The following is a 27568-nucleotide window of genomic DNA, read 5'->3' as shown; positions in this document are numbered from 1 at the left end:
GTTGGGGAGGGACAGACACCGCAGGGAATGTACTGCTGAATATCGACATACAAAAATATCTGGGGCAGAAAATCGAGGGAAAATATTGAAATATAAGTCCTAAGAAGGGAAGTATAGATTTACTATTCCTAAGTCCACATCTACATACCTTGAAGATTTATGTATCACATAGATACATATATGTGAATGTAGGGACAAAAAATCTAGACTTACATGCTGATATTTTGTTCAATATTTTGTCAATGATACTCTCCGTATTCTGACTTCGATATTTAGTATACACATGCACCACAGTGCAGTGTGGTCCATACCATAAATATATGTCTTTGAATCTCCACACTTGCAGTACCTTTTAACATAGTGGGTCTAGAGCGGGACTCAGTTGATGGAGACATCTCATTTTGGCCTCGTACTGATATTTTTTTAATGCTACATTTGGTAATAATGCTAAATTAATATTAGAAACGTTTCACATTTTGCAAACTCTCACTGCTATGCTCCCAATGAAAGACATGCTTGAACTGTTTCCAAGTGTGGAAGTTTGGAGAACCACTTTCAATGACCTGAACATTTGAGTGCTTCAAAGGTTATCTGAACAATTTACCCCCGGCTTATGAACAACCTAAACTTAGTTTTCTAAAAGTTGAAAGGTTTGAGTACAAATGAGTACAAATATTTTTGTGATGGCCTGCGGCAGCATTTTATAGACAGAATATCCAGAATGTATGAGGATATCGTACGAAGCTTAAAAGTCCCTTCTAACCACATCATCCCAACCCAAGCAGAGTGAGAGTGACTGCATGAGTGAGAGTGACTGCATGAGTGAGAGTGACTGCATGAGTGAGAGTGACTGCATGAGTGAGAGTGACTGCAGAGTGAGAGTGACTGCAGAGTGAGTGTTCCAGAGAAAGGAGGGTATGCTTGTGCGCTTACACGGTGCACTAACACACAGGAGCTAAAACAAAGAACAGTTGAACACGTGTCTTGGAAGCTTCATGGAGGCAGCTGGCCCTCTGTGAGGGGAACAGCAAGGAGGGGACGCCCCAACCAATCAAGCACAACTACTCACAACCTACTGTACGATTACAACACAGATCAAAGGGCAGAGCTAGGTCTTTTCGCATTACGTAGGGTAAGCAGTGTGTGATTGGGTAGGGTGAGCAGTGTGTGAGCATGCAGGGTGAGCAGTGTGTGACCTAACCATTCACAAACAATGTTTATATACGAATTGCAAATTAAAAAAATAAAATAATGCAAAGCATTGTCATTTACAATGCCAGTAACTCAAACTTTAATGCTGCGAGACCTATTGCATTGTAAATGCTTGTTGCATTTGGGATTCATCATCCCAAATGCAAAAATCTCTATTACCGAAATCGCATATTTGCGAGGAATTGGATTTAAGGAATCTCTAATAGAGATTCCTTAAATGCAATTCAACAACCAATTAGAAATTGCGAAATCGCAATATTTGGTCGCAATGTACCACCAAGTCTGACTTGGTGGTAAATTGCTAAAATAGTGTAAAAAGCACTTTAGTGCATTTTTTTCTTTTGCATGTTACACACACACATGTCCTTTGGACATGTGTGTGCGCAACACCTGTTCAAATGTGCATTTAAGGGGTGCTACAGGGTGTCCTTTGGACACCCCTGGCACCCTTTCAATCGCTATCTTATTTGCGAGTAGCAAATTGCTACTCGCAAATAAGGAATACTCCCCATTCATTCCTATGGGCCTTATGGCCCATAGGAATGAATGGGGAGCTATTCCTTATTTGCGAGTAGCAATTTGCTACTCGCAAATAAGGAATGTGTAGGAATCGCTATTTATTTAGCAATTCCTACATGAATACCGTTTTGCGAGTCCTTAATAGCGATTCGCTATGAATCGCTATTAGGGGCTCGCAAAACGGGTGAATGATGAATCAGGCTGCTAATACCCAAGATTTAATTGCTCAAGATCAAATAGAAACTTATCTTCAGGATTTTGAATTTTCTAAACTCGGGTCTCCTGAGAGGGAAATGCTGGAGGCTCCAAATACTATGCAAGAACTCCAGCTTGCTGTAGAAGAACTAGCTCTAGGGAGAGCATCTGGCCCGGATAAACTCCTTCTGGAGGTTTATCGACTATTATTTAGCGTTATTAAGGAGGATATGCTCGCTACTTTTATTATGGCTCAACGTGGAAACCCGCCGGTGTCCTGGGACGACACCAATATAGTAGTCTTTAAAAAAAAAAGACAAGCCCCCTCGATTGCTGGGGTCATACAGGCCCATATCATTAATTAATGCTGATGCAAAAGTCTACTCTAAAATATTGGCTACTCGGTTGGTGCGAGTTATCCCAATGCTTGTATCTCGTCATCAGCATGGGTTTCTCCCAGGTAGAAGTACGGTAAATCATCTTCATCGGGTAATAGCGCTAATAGACTATGCAACTGCACTTCAGAAGAATATTGGTATTATTTTTTGGGATGAGGAAAAAGCATTTGACCGGGTTACGTGGTTGTTTTTATGGGTCACAAAGCGTAAAATGGGGTTTGGTCCCTTGTTTTTGCAGGCTTTACTAACTATGTATAGGAGTCCTCGGGCTAAAATATGTACTATGGGACAAGAGTCGTTTGTCTATATTACCCGGGGAACGCGGCAGGGGAGCCCTTGCTGTCCCTTGCTTTTCGCTATTTATATAGAGCCACTATTACAACTATTGGAGTCTACCAATTTAATACAATCAATGCTGGTAGGCGAATACGAAGTGCGTGTCCTCGCTTATGCTGATGACATTGCGGTCGTGACTTCGGATCCTGAGTCCGCATTAAGGGAGGTTGAATGCTTGACGCAAGCATTTGGACAGGTTGCTAGGTACTAACTGAATATCTCTAAAACCAAAGTTATTTGTACGACGGGGTTGTGTCCGAGCGAGACAAGAGTAACGAAAGAGGCTAAGTACTTAGGGATTAAAATTAGAATGTCCATTCAGGAGATAATTGATGTAAATTGGAATGATATAATAAGGGCTGCTAAAAGCCAGTTAGAAAAGTTAGAATGCTTACATTTGTCAATGGTTGGACGTCGTAATGTGCTAAAGATGTGTATCCTCCCCAAATTGCTATACTACTTTCGGACGGTTCCTTTGTTGTCAAGGGCACAATTAATGCAGCTTCAAGGTATTACGGATCAATCAATCAATCAATCCTGCCATTTGTATAGCGCACTACTCACGCGGGAGGGTCTCAAGGCGCTTGGGGGGAGGGGTATGCTACTGCTCGAACAGCCAGGTCTTGAGTTCATTTGGGGCGGGAGGAAACCCCGTTGTGCTTCAAAATATATGACGTTACCATTGGTACGCGGCGGATGGGGGGTCCCCAATTATATCTTATATTATTTAGTATGCCTTATACAAAATGCGAGGTACATGGTAATAGGGGGGGGCTACACAGCACTTTGAGTCACCTAATATTTACCAGATGACACTGGGAAATCGGGCGTGTGAAGCCTTGTTGAAGTTCTATGAGCCAAGTTATTTCAAACGTACTAGATTTAAAATTATGACCGCAGCCTACAAGGGGTGGAAGTGGCTTCGGAAAATTCTGGCTATTCAACGTACCAATTTCTATACACCTCTTGATTCCAGGGCAATATTACCGCTGATATTTTGGGATACAAAGATGCAAACTTGGAGAGATAAAGGGGTTCGTCGTTTAGGGGCTTTTTTTACCGATGGTGTACTGGTTTCATTTATGGATTTAATGGAAGTATATGCAATCACGAAGAATGATTTTTTCAAATATTTACAATTACGGGATTTTCTATATAAACAATGTCGACTACAGGGCATTGTTATCATTGAATTTATTGAAGCTCTTCTAAAAGGGGCTAAAATTGGGGCCTTGTATGAAATTTTACTTTTAAAGCAACCGGATGATATTGAAATGCAAGATGTGAAATGGCAAAATCAATTGGGTAGCTCTGGTTCATTCTTGCAAGAATCGATTGATATGGCGGTAGCAGTAGTTCTGTCTGCAAATTTACATACCCAACATTATAAAACTGTGTTTAATTTATATCACACGCCAGCTAAAATGATGAAGTGGGGTGATATTCATGATGGAAAATGCTTTAGATGTCAAATGGATGAAGCAGATATTGTTCATGTATTCTTTGATTGTAATGCACTCTCTTAGCTTTTTCTACGTATTGAGGAATTTCTGTTTGTAACAACGAAGGTGCAATGTCATATTAGTCGAGAATTGCTGCTTTTTGGGGTGGGTACTGACATGGAAAGTGCACAGAAATATTATCCCCACCGATATTTTATTTTTATGGCAATGGCGGTAGCCAGGTTATGTATTGCTACAATGTGGTTGAAACCAGAGGCCCCGGTTTTTGAAATGTGGAGAGCTAAATTTTATAATGTGTTCCATCTAGCATTTAACTTATACCACATCAAATCTGTGAGAAAAAAACAACTAGGGCTGAAGATATGGCAACCAATGCTCCAACATTTGGAACTCTCATTGTGAAAGTATGGTTTATGACATTTACTTTATTATTGTTTAAAATGTTATTGTTTTTTCGCTTTTTGTATGCTATGAACTGAACAATAAAGATAAAAAAAAAAAAGCATGTCTCCTGAGGGCTTCAGTGCCTCAAACCAAACTTCACGGTGCTGTAGAGAGAACTGGGCACTGCACAGTGAGACCACTAATCCCTCTCATCAATAAGCCCCATCTTACTCAGTGTTGGTGGCACAGACCTACCTGTGGACACAAGGAGGAAGCTTATTGGGTTCTATCAGGGGGCAAAATGTGCAGGCCCAATTTCAGTGCCAAATATTAATCAGTGGGTGCAGCAAAAGCAGGTAAGCATGTTGATAGAACCAGGAAGGTCTCTGAGGCCACTACACCACCCAATCATGTGCTCGTTCTTCAAGAGGCACACAATAATGGCACATAGCAGTGCCACAGGTCCAAAAGCTGTAATCTGACCTGAAGCCCATAGAAGCCTGTCTCCCTGCCTGCTGAGATAGGAAAGAAGCTTGCTGACTACAGAAGGAGAGGGTAGGGCAGTGTATCCTCAGTATCCATGAGGCACCTAGAAGATGACAACTGAGGATAGTAATCTGTTGACTGAAGTGTATGAGTCTGCATTCTCTTTGCAGCAGTTCTGCATGGGAATTGCAAAGTTTGAGACCAGGATCACCGAGGCCTGGTCAAGGCTGTGATGGTGGGGTACAAGAACTGGCCTGTGCATTGCCATAACATCACCCGAATGTTGGTCTGTGTAAGAATTAGGGTGATTGGTTGAAGGGGGTGAAACCCAATCTATATCAGGGTGAAACACAAACGAACCCCAACTTAACCTGTACTTAGTCCTCAGGTAGCTTGGCACAAAGCAGTCAGGGTTAACTTAGAGGCCGTTTGTAAAGTATTTATGCATCAATTCAAACAGTAATAAAATTAAAACAGAACACAAGAAATATCCCGCACCAATTTAGAAACCTCGAGTAAAATTTAATACGCTATTTGAGACCAAAAGACAAAAATCCAATCAGTAGAACCAGAGATATACACTTGTGGTCATCGGGTTGCGCAGGACTGGGACAAAGTCACAAGTTCATGCCAACTGCAGTGGAGCGCAGGCAGGCTACAGGGACCCAGTTAGTGCCGCTGAACAAGAGTGCCTTAATCCTGGTTGGGGAGTACATCATCAAAGATGCGGGGAGTCCCAAGAGCTGTGAAGCTGCAATAAGAAGTCCTGCGTCGTCGTCGAGAAGGCCGTCGCCGAGGGGCTTAGGATGTGAAGAGATGCATTGTACACCAGCTGGTTCTGAGGCAGCTGCAAGACGTCCAATGCAGAGTCATGTGTTGTCATTGAGAATGCTGTTGACATGGGGCTTGCAATGTGAAGGCCTGCGCTGAGGAGAGGGATTGCAATGTGAAGACCTCTGAGGATCCGTAGTGTAGCAGCAGTTCCTGGAGGGCTGCAGGCAGCAATGTGAAGTCCTTCACTGGAGACGAACCACGCAGAGGTCCTGATGTGGAGATTTGTTAGGTGACGTGTCACGCAGTTACTTTGATTCGAAGTTTCTGGTTAGCTATGCATCACGCTGCAGCTTTAATGCGTTGGTTGTGCTGGGACCATAGTTGGAACTGGTAGAGCCCCTTCAGGCCCACTTCCAACGATCCAGGACTGGGGTGGTACTACTTGGGGGGGGGAGGGATAGGACTCACAGCAAGAGTCCAGGTGCTGGGTTCAAAGTGGTGGGATCCTTATGTCCCTGAGGCTCTGAATAGGATGCCGGCTAACTAGCCCATGCAGTCACTCTGGTGGTCCTAGGTTCGAGAAGCCGGTTCAGGGTTTCACTCAGGGAGCAGAGTGGCAGACCTTCTGTCAGAGGAGCAGCCTTCCACAGGTCTAGCTGTGTTCTGAATACTTATACCTTTTGCCCACTTTGAAGTAGGAGACACCTCCAGAGTTTTTCACCCCCCCCCCACCCCCCAAAGGTGCTTGGAATTTTCTGCCTCCTTGGCCCTAGATTGTCTTGGGTCACAAAAGAGTAGTGTCAAATTCCTGGGTGAGACAGCCCTTGCATGGCTGCATCCTCATATGTTTGTCAGCCTGTGCCTGGCCACATAATCAACTGTCTGCCTGAATGTGGCTGCATCATCACAGGGCTATCAACCAGTACATGGCTGCATTGTCACTAAAGACTTGTCCTTTTTGTATCCACATCTTAAGCGAAAGAGTCAGCCAGTGTAGGACTACAGTGGATTGTCCTTGCAAAGCCTCAAATGCCTGTGACAAATCAAGACTGCCAAATACACATCTGCCAAGCATGATGTGTTGCAGCCTTTGGAAGCACATCAACTGAGCTGTCTGCTGGCGTGCCACCTCTCAGTAGAGAAAGGGTGAGCACACTAAAGAAGAAGCTAGATGGTTCCTTGAGGATTGATCCACTGCATGTGTTAGGAAACTTAAGACTTGTCCATAAGATATTTGGTGCAGGCCCGTTAAGCAGTGAGAACTATACAGGAGCTCTAATTATGGTAATATATCTTACTCTGAGGGAATGTACCACATAGATCAAAGGAGAGAGAGGGTCATGGACTCTAAATTGTAGTTGGTTGTGTAAATATGAATCAATTTCTAGTTTCCGTTAAAGTACTCTGGTTTGTGAAGGATCAGCACTAGGATGGACATTCATTTATTGTGTAGTTGTGTGATTGGTGAGCTCTGAGCATGAGCACCTCCACAATACGTCATGAAAAGCCTGTGACTGCACACCATCTCTACCACTGAGAGTCTAGTGCAAAAGTGGTAATACTTGGCCCTTTTGGTAGAGCCTTATTAGGCCGGACCACAGGCCATCAGAAGCAAACGATCTAATCCTCCACGGTTGTGATACAATAGCCTATGTTTGTCCTCTTCTGTATTGTTAGATAGAGTACATCCTTCCTACTCACCACTTTTAGTTCCAAGAGTTGAAACTTTAGCCAGTATTTCCTCAGTGAAGTATATATTGGACATGTAAAAAGAAAGTGCAATTCATTCTTAATAAAACCTAGGAGATTAGACTATATCTACATTGTCTGTAGCGTATCGTACCATAAAACTCAAGAGTCAATGCGTATAACCTTGTATATTATTGTCTTGTGTGAGTGACATCTAGCCAAGCCACCTCCTATTTTATTAGAGATAATTACCCACATTGGGTTTACAAATACTATTTAATCCCCTTTTTTCTTCAATTTGACTTAAAACCTTGCTTTGATGAGAGGCAAAGTAGACCTTGTGATACTACAATGATCACTTCGAACAGAGTCAACATCCGCCATAGCATAGTCTAATGTATATTGTCAGCCTAGGGCAGCTAATTAACAGAGTTGCCAAGAAGATGGATGAGAGGATATGGCCGAATGGGCTAGGGCGGTCGATCTCATATCTGGGGAACTGGGATTGAGTCTCAGCAATGACCCTCAATATCCTGTGATTCTAGTCAAATCACTTAATCTCCCTGCGCCTAACAAAAATTAATGTGTCCTTGTGTAATGAAACCAGTGCTCATGTACAGCGCTCTGATACCTGACATCTTCAGATCTAGTTTGCTCTATATATAACTCAAATTTAAAAAATAGAAACAGTTGATGTAGTTGCTGAAACTCTGGGAAACTATGGCATAAGGAACCCTGGGACAACTGCTTGGCGTGGGAATTTGTGTGCCTCTTATATATTGGGCCATGAAACAGAGATTAGACGTGCCCCCAAGATTCAGTGCCTTCTTGCTCCAGATAGGGAGAGGTCTAAGAAGTAGTTGCTCTGTTGCAGTGATCTCCATCTGTTCTATAACAAGAGCTACTTATATTCAATGTAAATCATCCTGAGCTACTACAATTGCTATAATTGTAATTGTAACCACATTAGAAAAAATTACATTAGTGACCACCATATGTAAGATTACCAGCAGTGATCATGTCAGTGCATTAGGCAGGGTTCCCAGCACTGACGTAAAAAAGGCTTTGTCAATATGGAATGCCTTTGCACGGGTAATATATAACAGCCATAGCTGTAATGATGCATCTGCCTCCCAGATAATAATATTAGTAATAAATCTCCCCAATGCCACATGATTTATCACTCAATTGTCAGTTCTAAATAAAATTTGGAAATTCCAAAAAGTTACTCCAAAAATAAGTTGATGAGATCTGACAATATACATATTTTCGTCGTGATTACCCACTTTTCAATTTTTGTATAAATATAATAATTCAACTAAGCAAAAGCTTCTAATGTAGTACGCTGAGCTGCACACAGGCGATATACCTACACACAGGTAATTGTAGAGCTACCAGTAGCTCACGATCTACTGGTTGGAGAAGCCTGGTCTTTTGGGTGAGTTGAGGTAGTTACGGATGGGGCTTACACTTTGGAAGGTACATCTTGTCATGACGGCTGTGCCTTTGTTTATCACAGTTGTAAGTGTTGATGCTGACACTTATAAAAACCAAATAGAATTGTTAAAGAAATGTGATCTTTAAATCCCTTCTCACAATTGAATGATGCTAATATGTGGGGTCAACATAATTCGGGTTTCAAGGTGCCTATGATTTGAAGTTATGTGTTTCTTTCAGTTTTGGCAAACCTGGCAGTGACTTACGTGGATGCCATTCGCAGTGGGACAGTGCCTTGCATAGAGAACACTGTGCTTGCTCTCGCACAGATTGAGAACTCTGCAGCAGTCCAGGAGGCTTTAGCGCACTACGAGAAGCAGATGAGAGAGCGAGCGAAATTCCCAACGGCGACAGTGAAGGTGTTCCTAGACCTTCAAGCTGAGTGTGAGAAAGAGGCCATCAAAATCTTCATGGAGCGCTCCTTTAAGGATGAAGATCACGAGTTTCAGAAGCAACTGGGGGTAATTTCACAAATCAGCCTATTTTGTTGTGTTTCTTGATTATCTCATAATATTCTGCAGATCTAAAATGGCAACCTCAATCCTATTTCAGTAGCACATTTTTGCTTCTCCACTCCCCTGTTTAATTATGCACCTCTAAATTAAGCATGAGGAAGAATTATTTATGATCTATCAAACTTTAAAAAAAAATCCAACCTACTATTGTGTATTTTCAATAAATATCACACCCCCGTTAATTATCACATTTGCTGTTCATGTAGAATCTGGTAAAAGACAGAGCTGAAAAGTTTTGTGCAGAGAATGAGCAGCGGTCCACTGATATCTGCAGAGATCTGCTCCAGCAGCTTTCAACGGCCATGGAAGGAAATCTTTCAAATGGTGATTATGCGAGGCCAGGAGGATACTTGCGCTTTGTCGAGGATCAAAAGCAAATAACAGAAAAATACAAACAGACATCTGGGAAAGGAGTAAAGGTATGGATGATAACATATTCACAGATCACGTAGTACCTATGTTTTATAAGAATTTAGGCTGCTATTTATATTTAAGTCGCATAGCCCCAGGAGAGAAATAACATGGTCCCTCAGTGAAGGATGAGATCCGCACAGGTATGCACTGGATTATCACATTCCAAGCAGAAATGCTTCACTTTAACTTGGTATGAACTGTTGGAAAGGGATAAATGTACTTAACTGAAGGAATCACATAATATGTAATAAAAATTTGCATTTACTTCCTTGGCTATTATTAAATGACAGATCTTTTTAGGAAAAGGATCTTAGTTTATGTTTATATAATGTATCTCTAAAATAAAATATTGGATTTTATTGAGCTACTGAGTAGTCATGACATAACAAATATTGGGGGCATGGAACTACAACACATCTTTTTTTTTTTTTTTATAAACATTTTATTTAAGTTTTGAAACACCCTTATTGAGACTGGAACAAGTAAATTAAACAAACAAACCACTGCCACATTCTATCACAAGGGTAGACACAGGTGATCATGGTGCATACAACGTTTTTCTCAAGATACATTTGCACAGTTAAATATGCACTATTGAGGAAAGGCAGATTATACAAACCAGAGGTTCCCATGATATGAACATCCTTCCACCTCCACGTACCCATGGCTCATGTCCCATAATCTACAACGTGTGGATGATCAATAATCTAATCACCCATGAAGCATCTCCATGATTCACCATGGACAAGGTATTCAGCATAACCACCCAACTGAGTATGTGTATTGTTGCTTTAGGATCTCTTCTAACCGTTTTCAGACTCACTTGCTGCGCCACTGCCCACTCCAACATCTTGCATACATTTTTTTAGCCGATGAGCCTCCCACTGCAACTAGTCTATGGCAATGCAGCTTTTAGCTAATATCTCCAAAATTGCAAATTCAAGTTGTATTCCTCTATTTTCCATTTGAGAACTACACTCAGTGCACGTTGTTTAGGTGCTCGCTCTAGGGGCAGGGATGTGCCCTCATGGAACCTCCACAGAATACACTCCCAGTAAGTTGAGAGTTGTCTACAGGACCAGGCCCTGTGAAATAATGTGTCAATATTCCCACAATGCGGCATACTGATGGCTACTCTGGGTATATTTTTGAGAGCTTTACTGAGTTCAGGTAAATACGGTGAAGCACATTGAAAAGTATTAGTTTAAATCAACCATTTTTCAAGATCTCCAATAATTGGGGACACGCGTCCTACCTATTTTAATGCTTTCTCTGGCAGAATCGAGATCTGGTCCTGGCCTATGGATAAAATAGTTTCTAGGGTTTCGGGAGGCATAGGCAAATGCGGGAAGTCCCTCCAGCACTCTCTGGCAATGCCTGACAGTTTAGCATATTGGAGCAGTTGTGTGGGACGTACCCCAAATGCTTCCTGGGCCTCAGTGAACACAATGAAGGTGTCTCCAAGATACAGGTCCCCCGGGGTGACACATCGACCTCACTGTTCTATCTTGGGATATATAACAAAAGGGCTGTAGCCACCAAATATCAATTTCCCTAAAAACTGGCAATTGTTGTAGGACTGTTTCACTGCTCTGCCCTATGCTTTCCCCACCTGTCTTATCAGGTAGGCGTATGTTGAGGATATTGCCTACACCACTCATCAACAGCACCAGGATAGGTTCAGCATTGATGGAACCTTGTAGAAGACTTTATTCCCAGTTATCTTCCCGGGAGCACCATTTCAACACATGTTGAAGCTGATTTGCCAGATAATATAATTCTTGGTCTGGGAGCGCCAACCCTCCATCTGTTCACTCCACTTTAACTGTGCTTAACTTTACACGGCACGGTTTATTAGCCCATACTAAGGTATTCATTCGTATCTCAAGCACCTTAAATGAGTGTTGAGGAATCAAATATATAGAGTTTTAGATCACCTCTGGGTAGGAACACCATTTTAACAAGGGCAATATATTCCATTATTGAGTTGGGGGAGTGAATTGTGGAATCAAACTGACTCACTGAGGCCTTGATTAATTCTTCCCATATCAAATGCATGTAACTTCTCTGTTGTTTGGGCTACCTGCATGCCCAGATATTGGAATTGGTCCTTATCCCATTTGAGACCAAATAACACAAGATCAGTGGTGGGGCAGGCAATCAAACCCCCAACAAGAATATTCAAATTTTAGCCCAACAACCTCTCAAGCTCATTCAGGTGTAATGGGACTGGTGGGTGAGTAACATGTCATCTGCATACATTGACACAATATGTTGCACCCCAGTCACCTTAATTGCCCAGCACAGACAAATCTTTCTATGAGCTATTGCCAGTGGTTCTAGCACAATTGCAAACAGTGGAGGTGGCAGGAGACAACTTTTTCCAGTGCCTTGCTCCACTGTCTAAGATCTTATAGCCATTTTTAGTTTATCTGTGGGATTAGTATTCAATAAGCATATTTATCCCTGGAAACCCCTCCCTAATCCATATTCCTTCAGGGGTTCAAACATATTTTCCCATTTCAGTAAATCAAATGCCTTCTCTTTACCTCAGGATATGAGACTGGCACCCTCTTCCCCATGTGTACTATCATATTATATATGGGTTACTCTATGTATATTAATTGAGGACCTATGTTCCTTTATGAATTCTGTTGTTTCCTCATTAAATAGGCACCCACCTTGCCCCGTAATTTATTCACTAATACTTTACAAAAGGTTTTAATAGTAACGTTTGTCATAGACCAGGGTCTATAGTATAATGGGTCTAGCGGGTCCTTTTGAGGCTTTAACATCAAAACTATTACGGCTTCCCTCATTGACAATGACAGACTGCCATGCTGCTTGACCTAGTTGAACACCTCAAGCAGCTGGTCAAGGTTTTGTTGTTTACATATTTTATTCAGATCCATTGGAAAGTCATTACCTCTCAGAGATTTCCCAGCCAACATCACATGTATTGCCTCCGATAATTTCTCCTTCTGTAACTCCATTTCTAACTTAGCTAATGGCACAATGCTCAGACTAGGATATTCTTGGTCTGCCTGATAGTATGTAAACAAAGTGTTGTCGGAGTGCTCTGACAATGATATAATGCAGCTAGATAATTGGCCTGTGTGCTATTAACGTCGTTGTGGAAAGCAACTAACGTACCCTCCTATTTATTAATTGCTAATATGATCGGGTTTGGCCTTTCTCTGGTTCATAACTTTGAAAGAAGTTTCTCTATGTATGCATTTTTTGTTATCTCTCAGTGTAAGCCTTTTAGGTGTATCCTATGTCTAGTCACGTGCCCTGTTGAACCCGGCCTTCTCTGCAGTCACTTACACATACAAAAAGAAGGGGGGCTTCGTGCTTGTAATTGCTGTGCTCTAAGGGTGGGAAAACATAACAGGGTGTTAAAACTGCCCTCACACACAGAAGTTGTATCATGCTTCATCGTAGGGCTGTTAACACACCTCCGCACAGACCAACGCTGGAGGTGGAGCAATAGGGAGGGGGAAGACAATACAACATGCAAAGAGATACAACATGCAAAGAGAAACAATATGGGATCACAAGTAAAAAATGGTGGAGAAATAACAATTTAAAACCAGCCACAGGAATTCCAAATCTAACTTTAATATTTTATTTCCTGACCAGAGTAAAAAGGTCACTAGAAGACCAGTGGATGGTGGTATGGTAGACTATAATGAGTCCCCTACCCCTCCACTCTGCAAAAACATCGACATGTTTCATCTGGCTACCTAAAATACCCCAGCTTTCATCAGGACTCACAAAAGGAAAGATCCCATGGGTACTAACCCTATCTCCTTGTTCCAAGGGTAGAGGGAAGATACACTTCTGAGTAAATGTTCAGAGAATGTATGGTAGAGTAACTTGCTCTCCGAGGGAAACCACGTTTATTAAAGTCAAAGCTTGAACTGGCGTGGGTGCCAGGACAGCTCCCTATAGTCACACTTTCGTCAAGATGAGCTGTGTCGGACAATTTGTTCCTCCCGGCGCCGTGCAGTTTCCTTCTCTGCAGTCACCCCAGATTTTTGCCTTCGTCTCACTTCTTTGCTGAGCCTTTTTTTTCTGACTTTTATGACATTTTGCACTTTTTCTTTGCCAACCAGTGGTAAAGCGTGCTTGTGTTCTTTCTTTTAAACATGATAACATTAGCCTTCACCAAATTTCTACATTTAATGTATGTATACGTCCCTAGTAAATGGTATTGCATGTACCCAGGGACTGTAAATTAAATGTTACTAAGGACTGCAGCACTCATTGTGCTATCACACTAAAGTAGCCTTTTAAAAATAAAAACCTGTCTCGGGTTAGCCACTGCAGCCCGTTGTGCAGTTTTAAACTGCCATTTCGACATGGCAAAATAAAGCTTTTGCCAGGCCTAAACCTTCCTTTTTAATACTTAAATGTCATCCCTAAGACGGGTCCTAACCAGCCATAGAGCAGACGGCATGATACATAAAAATACAGGATGCACGATTTCTACATTTCACATGTTGTGGCAGTGAAAAACTCCTAAAGTGTTTCTGTCACTGTTGTAATACTATCTCTCCCATAGACTAACACTGGGTTACATTATCACACCTAAAAAGTGCTTACTTCATTTTGGGACCAGATAGAACAATACTGCTTCCACTCACATAAATTATAGTTTGGCATTTTATGAATTATTTTTATACTTGTAATTGTTATTAACGTTGTGATCTTTTTACTGTAAACTTTTATGGTTCAGAGAAACCGAAATAAAGTTGTTCTTGACTTGACTTCAAAATCCTCTTTAATGGTGAAGTCAGATTTTAAATTACAATTTTGAAAATGTCACTTTTAGAAAGTTGGCATGTTTTTTTTGCCTAAACCAACTGTACCTTTCTGCCAGTGCACTATGTCACATGACTGTGAATTGGTCTCCTGTTGTGGGCTGTCTATTGCTTCCAGACATTGAGACAAAAGAGGCCTAGGTGTGAGGGGTGGGGTTCTTCCTGACGGGATGCCTGGGGAGGTTATGTGCCCTGCTCGGATTGCACTTCTAAAGAGCCCTGCCTGCAGAACACCCAAAAACGCCTGACTCCAGCCCAGCCCTGGCCTTCATCCCCCTAGACAGCTTGGAACCATGGAAAGGGGAAGAACTGACCAGAACCAGCTTGGGGGGTAGGTCAGCAAATTCCCCCACACAAAGGCTGGCACAAAGTTTAAAAGGAGAACCTTTGATCAAATTTGATTTGAAATAGTCATTAAAAAGAGTCTTTGAATTATATTTCTAGTTGTTCCCTAACCAAAACTGTCATTATTAAGTGTAATAGTGCAATCCATTGCTTTCCTATGGAGTAGCCGGTCCTTGCTACAGTGAAAATAGCTTTTCAGTCTTTTTCATAGTAAGGACATGGTAATATTAATGTTCGAGGAATATGAGCTGCAGAATTCATACTACTTCATAGATCGCCAACTAGTGTTGGGCTCGGAAACTTGCCCCTTGTTGTCGTCTTGGAAAAAGTATTTTGTAGTCATGAGATAGGTAACTCCTCCCTTGGATGATAGTGCTCATGGGCATCGACTCCATGTTCAGATTGTTTTTTTCCACCATCGGGTTCGGATGTAATTTGCTGCGCTCATGATCGATGTTGGTCGATTCCCCTTCGATGCACAAAAAACTCTCACCGCTCGGCGGTATTGTCTCGTTCGTAAATCTCTCCACGCGTATCCAGTTTCGAAGACATTCTCGAGTCCGGTCATCGACGTGGGCCGTTGGGTCGATCGGCACCATCAACCAGCATATGGACTCCATTCAAAAAATACAAGTGTGGGGCTAAATTCCCACACACAGATCTCCACAAGGTCTACAAACGTTGTCTTTCACCAGAACACAAGAGTCGACACTGCCAGGCCTGTGACTCTTTCAGGTCCAAAAAGACTATACGTGGTCGCCGGGCCCGACGACACGAAATGTCCTGGTCAACTGTTCCTGCACCGGAGAACATCTTCGAGGCAGGCTCCGATGAACCAAACACAGGAGACGAGCAACCCAACATCTTCGAAGCAGAGGAATCGGATTCAGACGACTGGATGATTACTACAGGTCAACGGAGCATGAGTACTGACGTCGACGCCCCTGCCCCGAAAAAACAAAAGGCTTCGGTCACACCTTCGCCTTCGGGTCCAGGTCGGCACCAAGATAAGACTTCAGAAGCCCCAGCTCCGAAGCATCAAAAGCCTTCAGGCAGCTCAGGATCGAGCCAGCCACAACATGGTACCAAGAAACATTCCTCTGCACCAAAGCATAAGCCCAAGGTCCCGCCGACACCGGAATCTTCGGCACCGAAACCCAAAGCCCACTCTTCCGCGCCAGAGCAAACTCAGGCAATTCATTCACCACATAACACAGATACTAATGATGACACCCGCAGTATCCCACCTCAGGACCCTTGGGACTATAATAATGTCCCAGATGTACCCGAGCCAGATTCATACCCCTCCAGGCCAGCCCCTCCAGATGATAGTTTAGAGTTTGCGCAACTAATAACTAGAGCTGCACAATACCATGGGGTCCAACTACATTCAGACCCTCAGGAGGAGGACTTTTTACTAGAGACATTTGCTCAGCCTCCCTATGCTCAAGGGGATGATTAAAGATGCCCCTGAGGTTTTCAAATACCCTGTTAGGGCTAGGGTTCTTAATCCTAGAATAAAGCCAGCTCCAAGTGATCCAGCTTTTATTAAAGGTCAGCTCCCTCTGGATTCTTTGGTTGTAGCAAATGCCCGCAAACGGGCAAATTCCCAAACCGTAGGAAGGGCCCTTCCACCAGACAACGAGTCTAAGTTACTCAACGCATCAGGCAAAAGAGTTGCGTCTCAGGCGGCACATTTTTTGGCCCATTGCCAATTCACAAGTCTTACTAGCAAGGTATGACAGGGCTCACTATGATGAGCTTGAAAAGCACATTCAACACATCCCAGACAAGCATAAGACCAAGGCAAATGATCTTATACAAGAGGGAAAGTTAATCACCAATACCTCAATAAAGTGTGCCCTTGATGCAGCAGATACAGCGTCCCGCACAAGAAACACAAGTGTGTTACTGTGTAGACATGCGTGGTTACGCATATCTGGTTTTAAGCAAGAGGTGCAGTCTACCATCCAAAATAAACCCTTAGATCAGGAACGCTTGTTTGGAACCACTGTGGATACATCTTTAGAAAAGATGAAAATCACACAGAGACAGCCAAATCCATTGGGACTCTAAAAGCAACAACTAGTAGAGGTTCCTTTCGTTGCTCCTTTTATAGGAGCGCCTCCAAGACCACTGGCACAGACAACTTATAAAAATCCCACCCAGACCTCCCCTAATAGAGGTTACTTTAGAGGGAATTACAGATGCAATAACAACAAAGGGAGACGTCTAATGCTAGCAACTCCCCCACCACAAAACAGTGACTTCCCTCCACTTCCCCCAGACCACTCCACTCCAGTCGGGGGAAGACTATCGCAGTTCCTACCTGTGTGGAATTCCATCACCACGGACAGGTGGGTAAGACAAATTATCCAGTATGGTTACTGCCTGGAACTTACCGCTACTCCACCCAACATACCACCCAGACAGCGTCCCATGTCCATAGAACATCTAATGCTTCTCAAACAAGAGGTTCTCTCCATGCTTCAAAAGCACGCAATAGAAACAGTTCCCCTAGAGCATCAGGGGACATGGGTGTACTCACTGTACTTTCTAATCCCCTAATAGGACGGTTCTCTTAGACCAATATTGGACCTCAGACCCCTAAACTTCTACATTTGTCAGATCATTTTCACATGATCACTCTTCAGCAAGTCCTTCCACTGCTTCAACAAGGCGACTTCCTTGCAACATTAGATCTCAAGGACGCCTACTTCCATATTCCCATACATCCTGCTCACAGGAAATATCTAAGGGTCACAGTGGATGGCCAACACTATCAGTTCAAGGTCTTGCCATTTGGAGTAACAACAGCACCCAGGGTCTTCAAAAAGTGTCTGGCGGTAGTAGCTGCGCACTTGAGAAGACAACACATTCATGTGTTTCCATACCTGGACGACTAGTTAATAAAAGCCAAGACACACAGGCCGTGTGTACAGCACAGCTACCAAACAATTCAGCTGCTACACGATTTGAGGTTCACAATAAAACACACCAAATCCCACCTTTAGCCCTCCCATATACATCAGTATCTAGGGGCCACAATAAACCCTTTCAAGGTCTGCCATACCCCAATCCAGTCAGGATAGCCAGTATACAAACCCTCGTCAAGAGGTTTCAACCCCAATACTCCCTTCCAGCTTGAGTGTTTATGCTGCTAGCAGGAATGGTGGCCTCTTGCATTTTTATTGCCCCTCAGCAAGACTCCAGATGCGCCCTTTACAAGATTGCTTACCACATCAGTGGAACCAAGCTCAAGTTCAACTTACAGATCTAGTGTTGGTGGACAGCCGCACACATCATTCTCTGCAGTGGTGGAACACACAAAACCTATCCAGAGGGCGGCCGTTCCCAGAGTACAGGTTGTACTAACATCAGACGCATCCCTCACTGGCTGGGGAGCCCATCTCCTGAATCACACAGTCCAGGGCAAATGGACCACTCAACAAAAAGCGCTCCACATCAATCACCTAGAATTACTAGCAATATTCCTAGTGCTAAAATCATTCCAACCACATCTCCTGAACAAGACTGTCCTAGTCCGGACGGACAACATGACAGCAATGTATTACATACAAAAACAAGGAGGAACACACTTGTTGCAGCTTTCTCAACTAGCACAAAACATATGGAGATGGGCCATTCCGCAAAACATATATCTCCTAGCAGAACATCTTCCAGGAGTACACAATCAGATTGTGGATCTGTTCAGTCGTCAGACACAGCAGATCCATGAATGGTAACTTCATCCACAGGTTCTGCAACCATTTTTCCAAATGTGGTGCCACCCAGACATAAATCTGTTCGATACACAAGAAAACGCAAAATGCCCAATCTTCGCCGCCAGGTTACCACACCCATTGCTGGAGGGCAATGCGATATGGATGAACTGGTCAGGCAGATTTGCATACGCTTTTCTGCCACTCCCACTCATTCCTCTAGTAATACGCAAGCTCAGGCAACAGTCTCTCAAGATGATCCTGGTTGCTCCAACATGGGCATGGCAACCGTGGTTCAACATACTTCTCCAACTCTCAGTGGTTCTGCACCAAAAACTGCATCTCTCCCCAAAGCTACTAACGCAGAACCATGGAGACATAAGACACCCCGATCCAGGTCAACTGAATCTCGCGATCTGGCTCCTGAAGTCCTAGATTTCGGTTACCTTAACCTTCCACCGGACTGTAGGAACAACATTAAAGAAGCCAGACGCCCTACCACTAGAGCTTGTTACCCAGCAAAATGGAAAAGATTTGTTATTTACTGCAACAACAATAAAATTGACCCACTGGATGCTTCAATCCAGAATATAATTTCCTATGTGCTGCAATTACAAAGCTGTAATTTAGCATATTCATCCATAAGATTGCAGCTAGCAGCTCTTGACACCTACTTACAAAACAGACAACACTTGTCACTGTTTAGAGTACCTGCAATCAAAGCTTTTATAGAAGGCCTTAAAAGGGTAATTCCTACTGCACTGCCACCTTTTCCCGTGTGTAATATAAACATTGTTCTTACCAGGCTAGTGGGTCCCCCATTTGAACCTCTACACAAATGTGAACTGCAGTTCCTTACATGGAAAGTAGCTTTCCTAGTTGCAATCACCTCTCTCAGGAGAGTGAGTGAGATCCAGGCTTTAACCATAGAAGAACCATTCTTACAACTACATCGTAACAAGGTGGTTCTGAGAACAAATCCAAAATTCCTTCCCAAAGTAGTCTCTGCCTTTCATCTTAACCAATCAATAGAGTTACCAGTGTTTTTCCAAAACCCGGACTCTGTAGCAGAGAGAGCTCTTCACACACTTGATGTCAAAAGAGCCCTACTTTATTATATTGACAGGACTAAGCCCTTTAGAAAGCCAAAACAACTTTTTGTAGCTTTCTCACCACCTAATAAAGGAAACCCCATCTCCAAAGCTGGGATTGCTAGGTAGATAGTCAAATGATTTCAGATATGCTACCAAAAGGTTAAACGCACATTAACAATTCCCCCTAGGGCGCACTCAACACGCAAACTAGGGGCTTCCATGGCATTCTTAGGGAACATTCCCTTAGATGGCATCTGTAAGGCAGCAACATGGCCTACAACACACACCTTCACCAAACACTATTGTGTTGACGTGCATGCGAAGCAACAGGCTTCTGTAGGCCAGGCTGTTCTAAAGACACTCTTTCAAACCACTGCAACAGATACAGGTGACCACCGCTAGGGGAAACACTGCTGTACAATCTATGCAGTAGTATGAAGTCTGCAGCTCATCTGCCTCGAACGGAAAATGCTACTTACCAGTATGCACCTTTTCTTGGCATGTAGAGCTGCAGAGATTCATACGCCCACCCGCCTCCCCGGGACCAGTATCTGTTCCAGTATTATCTTAATTAGATACATTCACTTGGACATCTCTCATATTTCTTACTGACTCTATCACTATCATTTCCCTTCATGGCGAAAAACAATCTGAAGATGGAGTCGATGCCCATGTGCATTATCGTCGAAGGGAGGAGTCACCTATCTCATGACTACAAATGACTTCTTCCAAGACAACAGCAGGTGCAAGCATCCGAGCCCAACACTAGATGGTGATCTATGCAGTAGTATGACTCTCTGCAGCTCTACATGCCAAGAACAGATGCATACTGGTAAGTAGCATTTTCCTTTCAGCATCCTACTTTTAAATGACATGCACCCGACTTAGGCCTCATAAGGCCTACATAGGGGTGACTTATTGATATTTAAAATGAAGGTTTTGGCCTGTCAAAGGCGTTCATTTTGACAGGTTGAATTGCAGTTTTAAAACTGCCACAGCCAGGCTACAATGGTAAGCCTGGAGCCATGTTTCATATTGTCACTTTAATGACGGCACTATAAGTTCTACAGCGCGGTAGTGACATGTAACTTACAGGCCCTGGGTACACTTTGTACCTTATACTAGGGACTTCTAGGTATATTAAATATGCCAATTAGGAGTTTACCTATTGAACATGTTTTCAAGGGTTAGAGCACATGTAGTAGGACATGGTTAGCAGGGTCGCACTTTCTTACAAGTATTCAATTGGCAAATATCTTTACAATCCAGTAGTCCATACAACAGCACATATCTCCTTTTAGGGCCAGCACTAGAGTACCAGTGTAGACTCCCTGTGCATAAAGTGAATAGGTAGAAAGCAACAATTGTACCTTCCATTTGTTCCTAATTTTCCCATCCTCCACATTTGTGTAGTGAGTTTCCTGTAGGATGCTGTACCCATGTACCTTATTCAGCCTAGGTAGGAAACATAATATTCCTGGCCATTGTGAACTCCCAGAAGTGCAAATATCCTATCGACATAGGCTAGTACTGCATAACGGATGATGCATGTCTGCTACACCTCCCTTGTGCCTAATAACTACACATCACCTTCTTGTGTCTTCAGCTGTGCCTGCGCTATTAGGGCAGTGGAAAGTCTGCCCCTTCAGGTAAGCACTCTGTTGAACCACTGCCAAGTGTATGGCCATTTAAAGGACACCAAAGAAAACCCTAAATAAGAACTGTATCAGATCAACATTCCAGTGACCACCATTTTACACAGAAATAACTCTTCCCACTTGCTCAATAAATACGGAGGGCTGGAAACCAGGGGCACCCAGCCAGCCCACTACAGGCTAAATGGACAGCCCTGTGGGTCCTCCCTGGCACTTCTGTATCAGAGATGGCGAGCAGCGTACCTCCCTAAGTTGGGAACAGCCGATGACACATCATCATTGGAGGTGTTGTCACTGATGTCATAGTCTGAGGAGCAAAGAGTACATCTAAATCTGAGTATAGGACGTTCAAGTGACATTCCCAAATATTTGGTCAGATTCAGGCCATTGATGATAATTCCACAATTGCTTTGCACATGAATTGAGAACCTACCTGTTCAGGGTTCAGCCCCCCATGATGGGTGAGGACCCCACTTTCTCCTGGTGGGCAAGGCCCAGGGTGCTGTCTTCTCTGACTACCACTCTCAAACTCTGTCTTGGAGAGCCAGTGACTTGTGCAACCCCCAACGTGAGGTCCTGGTGGGTAGTGCAACCACTGGCTCGTAAAGGGCCTTGCAAGCCCCCCACAACCCCACCCACCCTGGTCTGCTGGACATTTCCAGCCAGATCCAAACCTCATCGGAAGAAATAGGAGCGACACTGATGTATGACAGACAGTTTACTTGGAAGAGCAACATATATTAAACATTCATAACCCATAGCTTTTATCTAATGTTCTGAAAGTTCTTTCACTTTTTTTTTTACCTTTTACATGTCAGGGAATGCTCTGACTGTACTGGACTCAAACTTTATATCTCCAATTTTCCAGATATGCTGGAAGATATACTTGAGGACCTTGGCAATGATCACCCTGGAGAAAGGCGGTGGAGGGGACCTCAAGGCTCAGTCCTAAGTGCCTGTTCTGTAATGAAGCATAAAGACAGTCTGTCTGGTTTAAGGGCATTCCTAAACCAGTTCTCCAGAAAGCTCCGGGCTCCTATAAAGGGTAGGCCGCTTTGGAGGGTCCTTCAATCTGCGCGCCCCACCCAACAATCCAATCTATGTGCAAGGTCTGGGAGAAAGCCGAACTTTATTTTCAGTGTTGAAACATCAGATTTCAGTTTCACAATAGTTTTTTTCTGTAGCTAAGGATTGATCATTGATTTACTTATGATCTGCACATTATAAGTTGACTTATATTGACATCGTGTTTTCAAGAGTATTATTTGGAGCTTTTGATGGCTTATAATATCTGAGCTGTTCGAGCTTAAACCCAGCGATTGGCCTCAATGCCTTGCCCCTTGCCTCCATCATTCCCTCACTCCATGAGCACATTGCAAACTGATCCTGTTTGGTATTCTGGTATCCCATGTGGGGGTGATCCTGAGCCATGACTGCCGGGGGTAGAGACCCCTGCAATGCAGGAAAAGCTAATGAGATAGGAGCTGTCTTTTAAGATTGGAGAAAAGAAGAACCCAGCCTCCTGCAATTTCACACAAGTATAGCCAACCCAACAGGGGTCAGTTCATACAGTTGCTCCCCAAAATCAACCAAAACACCAAGTGCCTCCAGACTAGCCTACGCTAGACTACAGGATGCTGGCCCAGAATCCTGTGTCTTTCCACAGCCTGGGCCCCTGCATACCTCAGGGGAACATGTGGCCTGTATTATCCACCAATCTTTGTTCCAGCAGATGTGGGGAAAAAAACAGTGCACTCTTAGGGTTTGCTCCATGTCGCACACAATCAGTCAAACAGTGTGCACATGTTCAGAAACCTGGCCATGGTAGGGCACCTTAAGACCCCAATATTCAGGCCCAGTGAGTGGCAAACAGACAGCAGCAGCTCTGCACCCTTAAAAAAGCAGCCTCCCCATCTATGTTGGTCCTCAAAGAGGGGAGTCGCGGAGGCCAATAGTCTTGGCAGGGCAAGGCCGGAGAGCCAGCATTCAGATTGGGCTCCAGCCCACATGTACCTCCTCTCTTAGCAGCTTTCATCACTCAGGCGGCTCCCACAGACCCCCGCGACTGGACAGGAAGGCATACATCATCACCTGTGCTCCATCTCAGCAGAGGGGCAGTTTCCCAAGCCTGCGAAGGTGAGCAAGGCCCTGGTTTCTCCAATGCAGCTTCTCCTATCACAGTAGGCACAATTCTATGCACAACCCTGCAGCAGGACCCCACCACAAGGATCAGAAGGCCCCATCCCCACACAATTCACATCCTCAGGGCTCAGCGATGCTCAGGGCGTGGAAGCTCTGCATTGGTCGCAGCCAGTCCGCCAAGTATGGTGCAGGCCCCCACGTTTCCACAGGGAGGCACTCCACACCACTTGCATTCCAGATTGAGCAATGGATGCCATCATCTCCAGCCGTCAGTGGTGGGCAAGGCACTGGTTCCGCAACACCACAGGTGCAGAGATCTGCATCAGGCGACATCGGTCCGCTAAATGCAGTGCAGCATTTCAACGAACAACACAGCTGTTGTGTCATCTGCCAGGGCTTAACCTTCAGGCAGTCCTGGCTGGGGTGAACAATTTGATCCTCGCCTCCAATCTGGACCATGCCAGTTTCTCATACACCATTACTTCTAGGGGAACCTGTCTCTGTAATTTCCTCAAACAATAACAGGGTGAGGCTGGATTATGAAGGCTCGCATCGGGAAACTAACCTGATATCCGATAAAGACTGCTAGTTGTAGATACCTTACCTTAGAATTTCCCCCAGGCGTCAGTCTGGATCTGGAGATTTTTTCTTCAGCAGTGTACTGGGCTCTGCATCTGTAGTCGGCGTTGTGGGCGTCAGGATGACATTGCGCGACATACATAGATGCCACCCATGCGCACTGACATCAGATCTTTCTTTTTCTGTGCCAGCCTAGTGCAGATCTGGAGAGAGTTACCACAGTCCCTTTTAGGCTAACTTTCTTTGACATTTTGTCAACGTCTTTTTCGAGTAATAGACTCCCGGTGCGTCAAGGATGTCCCAGCGAAAGACCGGCTTCAAGCCCTGTGGTTCATACCACTGGATGATGTCTGTGACTGATCAGCACCTCGTGTGCCTTCGGTGTCTAGAGCGCGACCACAACCCAAAGTCGCGCTCTGAGTACTGGGCCATGAACCCAAAGGCTTTGCAGGAGTGGTCCCAAAAGCTGCTGGTGGCCAGGCGCTCTGCTCCATTACACTACCGTCCTTGTTCGAGGGGAAGGTCTCGAACGGTCGCGGAACCCACACTCCTCACACTCAAAGTCATCGGGGAGATCTTCCGGTAAGTCAGGGAACAACAAGAAGAAATTGAAGAAGCACAGTCGTTCTTTTTTATTTCTCCCCATCGGCTGGCTGAAGCGACGCAGGATCCCTAGCATCATCGCTTGAAGGCTCCGTCTCCGGAGCCTACTTCTGAGATGGTTCTGCGCCTCCCTCCCTTTCCAGGAGCCGTATCATCTCCTTCCCAGATCCTCAAGTTCTAATAAGCCTTTAAACTCATATTTGGGCAGCCTGGCTCCACCGGTGTGCCTTCGGGCCCAGCAGAGTAGGTCATGGACCCTAGGACATTGACAACGGTGGCTCTGGCCCCGGCTCCAAAGGGTCCCATGGATCAAACCGTCATCCCTGAAGTGAACACAGAGCCGAACCGACATCGATCCACGTCGATTCCAATGCCGGAAGAGACTTTCATTCCTGTGTTCATTCCTGGTGTTCCTTTTGGGCCAGAAGGTGAGGAAGAGGACTGGAAGGGGACACTGGATCCTTTAAATGATCAGCTTGAGGAACCAGACTGGCAAATGGACTGGGCGATACCAGTGGTCTGGACACGTTCCCTGATACTGGTTTGCTTTCTCCCCCTACTTTGTTATGGAGGGGGGAGCTTTCTATGCTGTGGTGGTGAGGAGGACAGACAAGCTCCTCGGCCTCAAGTTCCCTATGGTGGCAGTCGAGACTAACCTCCTGACAGAGGTGCTTTTGCCTGCAGCTTCCTCTTCTGAACCCCTTTTGTCATTCAATTAAGCCCTCATGGATGTCCTTCTCAGCACTTGGTCCAAGCCCAACACAAGGGCTCCAGTGGATCGGCTAACTACCCGCTCCAGGTGACCCAGCATTCCTGACCCAACACCCCTTTCCCGAGAGCTTGGTAGTCCAAGCTTCTTCATTTTAAGGCATATTCCCTTCTGCTCCCCTAGATAGAAAATCCAAGAAGCTGGAGCATCTTGGAAAGAAGATGTTCTGTTCCTCCAGCTTGGCATTGTGGTCGGTAAATACCACACGCCTCTCGAGTGATACTCCCATACTATCTTGGATACGGTTGTGCAGGTGCTGCCGCAGTGCCCGGAGGAGGTCCGGGCCGTTCTCTCTAAAGCAGTTGCAGATAGGTCAGACGTAGCTAAATTCACCATACAATGTGGACTGGATACCATCAACTCATGGAGTAGAACCAGGGCTCGAAAAATCCACTCGGCCACTCACATTTGCGAGTCAGATTCATTCAGGACGAGCTATTTTTACGTCCTATTCCCCCTTTCTGGAGAGTAGGAGGAAAAACTGACACTTGACCTCTGCCTCTGAAAGCAGAGGAAATGTGACAAGATAGCAAGATTTAAAGGCATCTTTATTGCTCACAAAGTAAATGACCAATAAAAATGCTTTTAAATCTTGTTAACTTGTCACATTTGCTTCCTTTCAGAGTCAGACGTCAAGTGCATTTCAGTTAGGTCGAGTAGATTTTGTTGGTTACCAGACCTACAGGCCTAGAGCAATTTTTATGATTTTTCTAGCCCTGGGCAGAACGATTGCCATGGCGGTAGCTGTTAGAAGCTGCGCCTGGTTGAGGACTTCTGGCTTCTCAGGGAATGTCCAGTCTTCCTTGATGGACACGCCCTTTGATGGCACTCACCTTTTTGGCGACAAGGCAGACTCAGCGCTTGAGCACTTTGCGGATTCTCAGTGCATAAGCGCTTCACGGATTCCGGTTAGATCCTTTAGCTTCGCGGCTACCTCACGTTCACCTCAGTGGGCCTTTCGTCCTTTTGATGGCTACAGAATGGGCAACCAGCCACGTCCTATGCAGCCCAGCAACAGAGTTGTGCAATCTGTCCAGCCTCTGCGTGACTGAGGACGTGGGACCCAAAGTCTTCGTGGGTCAGGGAGCCATCGGGTGGGCCAGTCCCCTCTTTATCCCCGCCACAGCCCACACATTTTCCTATTCCTAGTTCAATGTTTAAGGCCCATCAACAGCCAGTTGGAGGCAGGATCTACAATCACCTCCTCAGTTGCGGTCGGTAAATACTGCATGCCTCTTGGGCGATAGTCCCATACTATCTGGGATATGGTCGCGCAGGTGCTGCCTCAGTGCCTGGAGGAGACCAGGGCCGTTCTCTCTCAAGCAGTTACATAAAGACAAGACGCAGCCAATTTCACCATACGAAGTGGACTGGATAACGCAGACTTACTGGGCAGAACGATTGTCATGGTGGTAGCTGTTAGACGCTAAGCCTGTTTGAGGAGTTCTGGTCTCTCAAGGAATGTCCAATCTTCCTCGATAGATGTGCCCTTTGATGGCACTCACCTTTTTGGTGACAAGGCAGACTCAGCGCTGGAGCACCTCAAAGATTCTCAAGCTGCGGCCAGATCCTTGGGCGTCACAGCTATCAAACGTCCACCTCAGTGGGCCTTTCGTCCTTTCCGTGGCTATGGAAGGCGTGCCCAGTCACGTCCTGTCCATCCCAGCCCATCCACAGAGTCACAAAAGCTGTCCAGCCTCTGCGTGGCCGTGGATGTGGGACCCAGCCAGTCCACCCTTCCCCTTCAGCACGGGGCCCCCAAAAGATCCTAGTCTGATGTTTCAGGCCCATCAATGGCCAGTTGGAGGCAGGATCTGCCATCACCTCCTCCACTGGCAATCCATCACCTAACAGGTGGGTTCTGCAAATAGTTCAAAGGGGCTACTCCCTCCCCTTCTAGACTACCCCACCCTTCATTCCACCTTCATATAATCGCATGACGGAGGATCAT

The 27568-nt window shown here is 44.7% G+C and overlaps 1 protein-coding gene across 1 annotated transcript in view; it reads left to right on the top strand.

Annotated features, from left to right (window-relative positions):
- Positions 1–27568, top strand: part of LOC144791798 (guanylate-binding protein 1-like) — a 246677-nt gene that overhangs the window by 170719 nt on the left and 48390 nt on the right. The window contains exons 7-8 of the mRNA XM_078666568.1: positions 9134–9414; positions 9675–9887. Coding sequence (XP_078522694.1) covers positions 9134–9414; positions 9675–9887 — 494 coding nt within the window. The remainder of the gene's footprint in view (positions 1–9133; positions 9415–9674; positions 9888–27568) is intronic.

Source organism: Lissotriton helveticus, chromosome 11 (assembly GCF_964261635.1).
Source record: "Lissotriton helveticus chromosome 11, aLisHel1.1, whole genome shotgun sequence".
In the NCBI taxonomy this organism is placed as follows: domain Eukaryota; kingdom Metazoa; phylum Chordata; class Amphibia; order Caudata; family Salamandridae; genus Lissotriton; species Lissotriton helveticus.
Note: the sequence above shows the minus strand (reverse complement) of the source record. Positions and strands in the feature narration are given on the sequence as shown.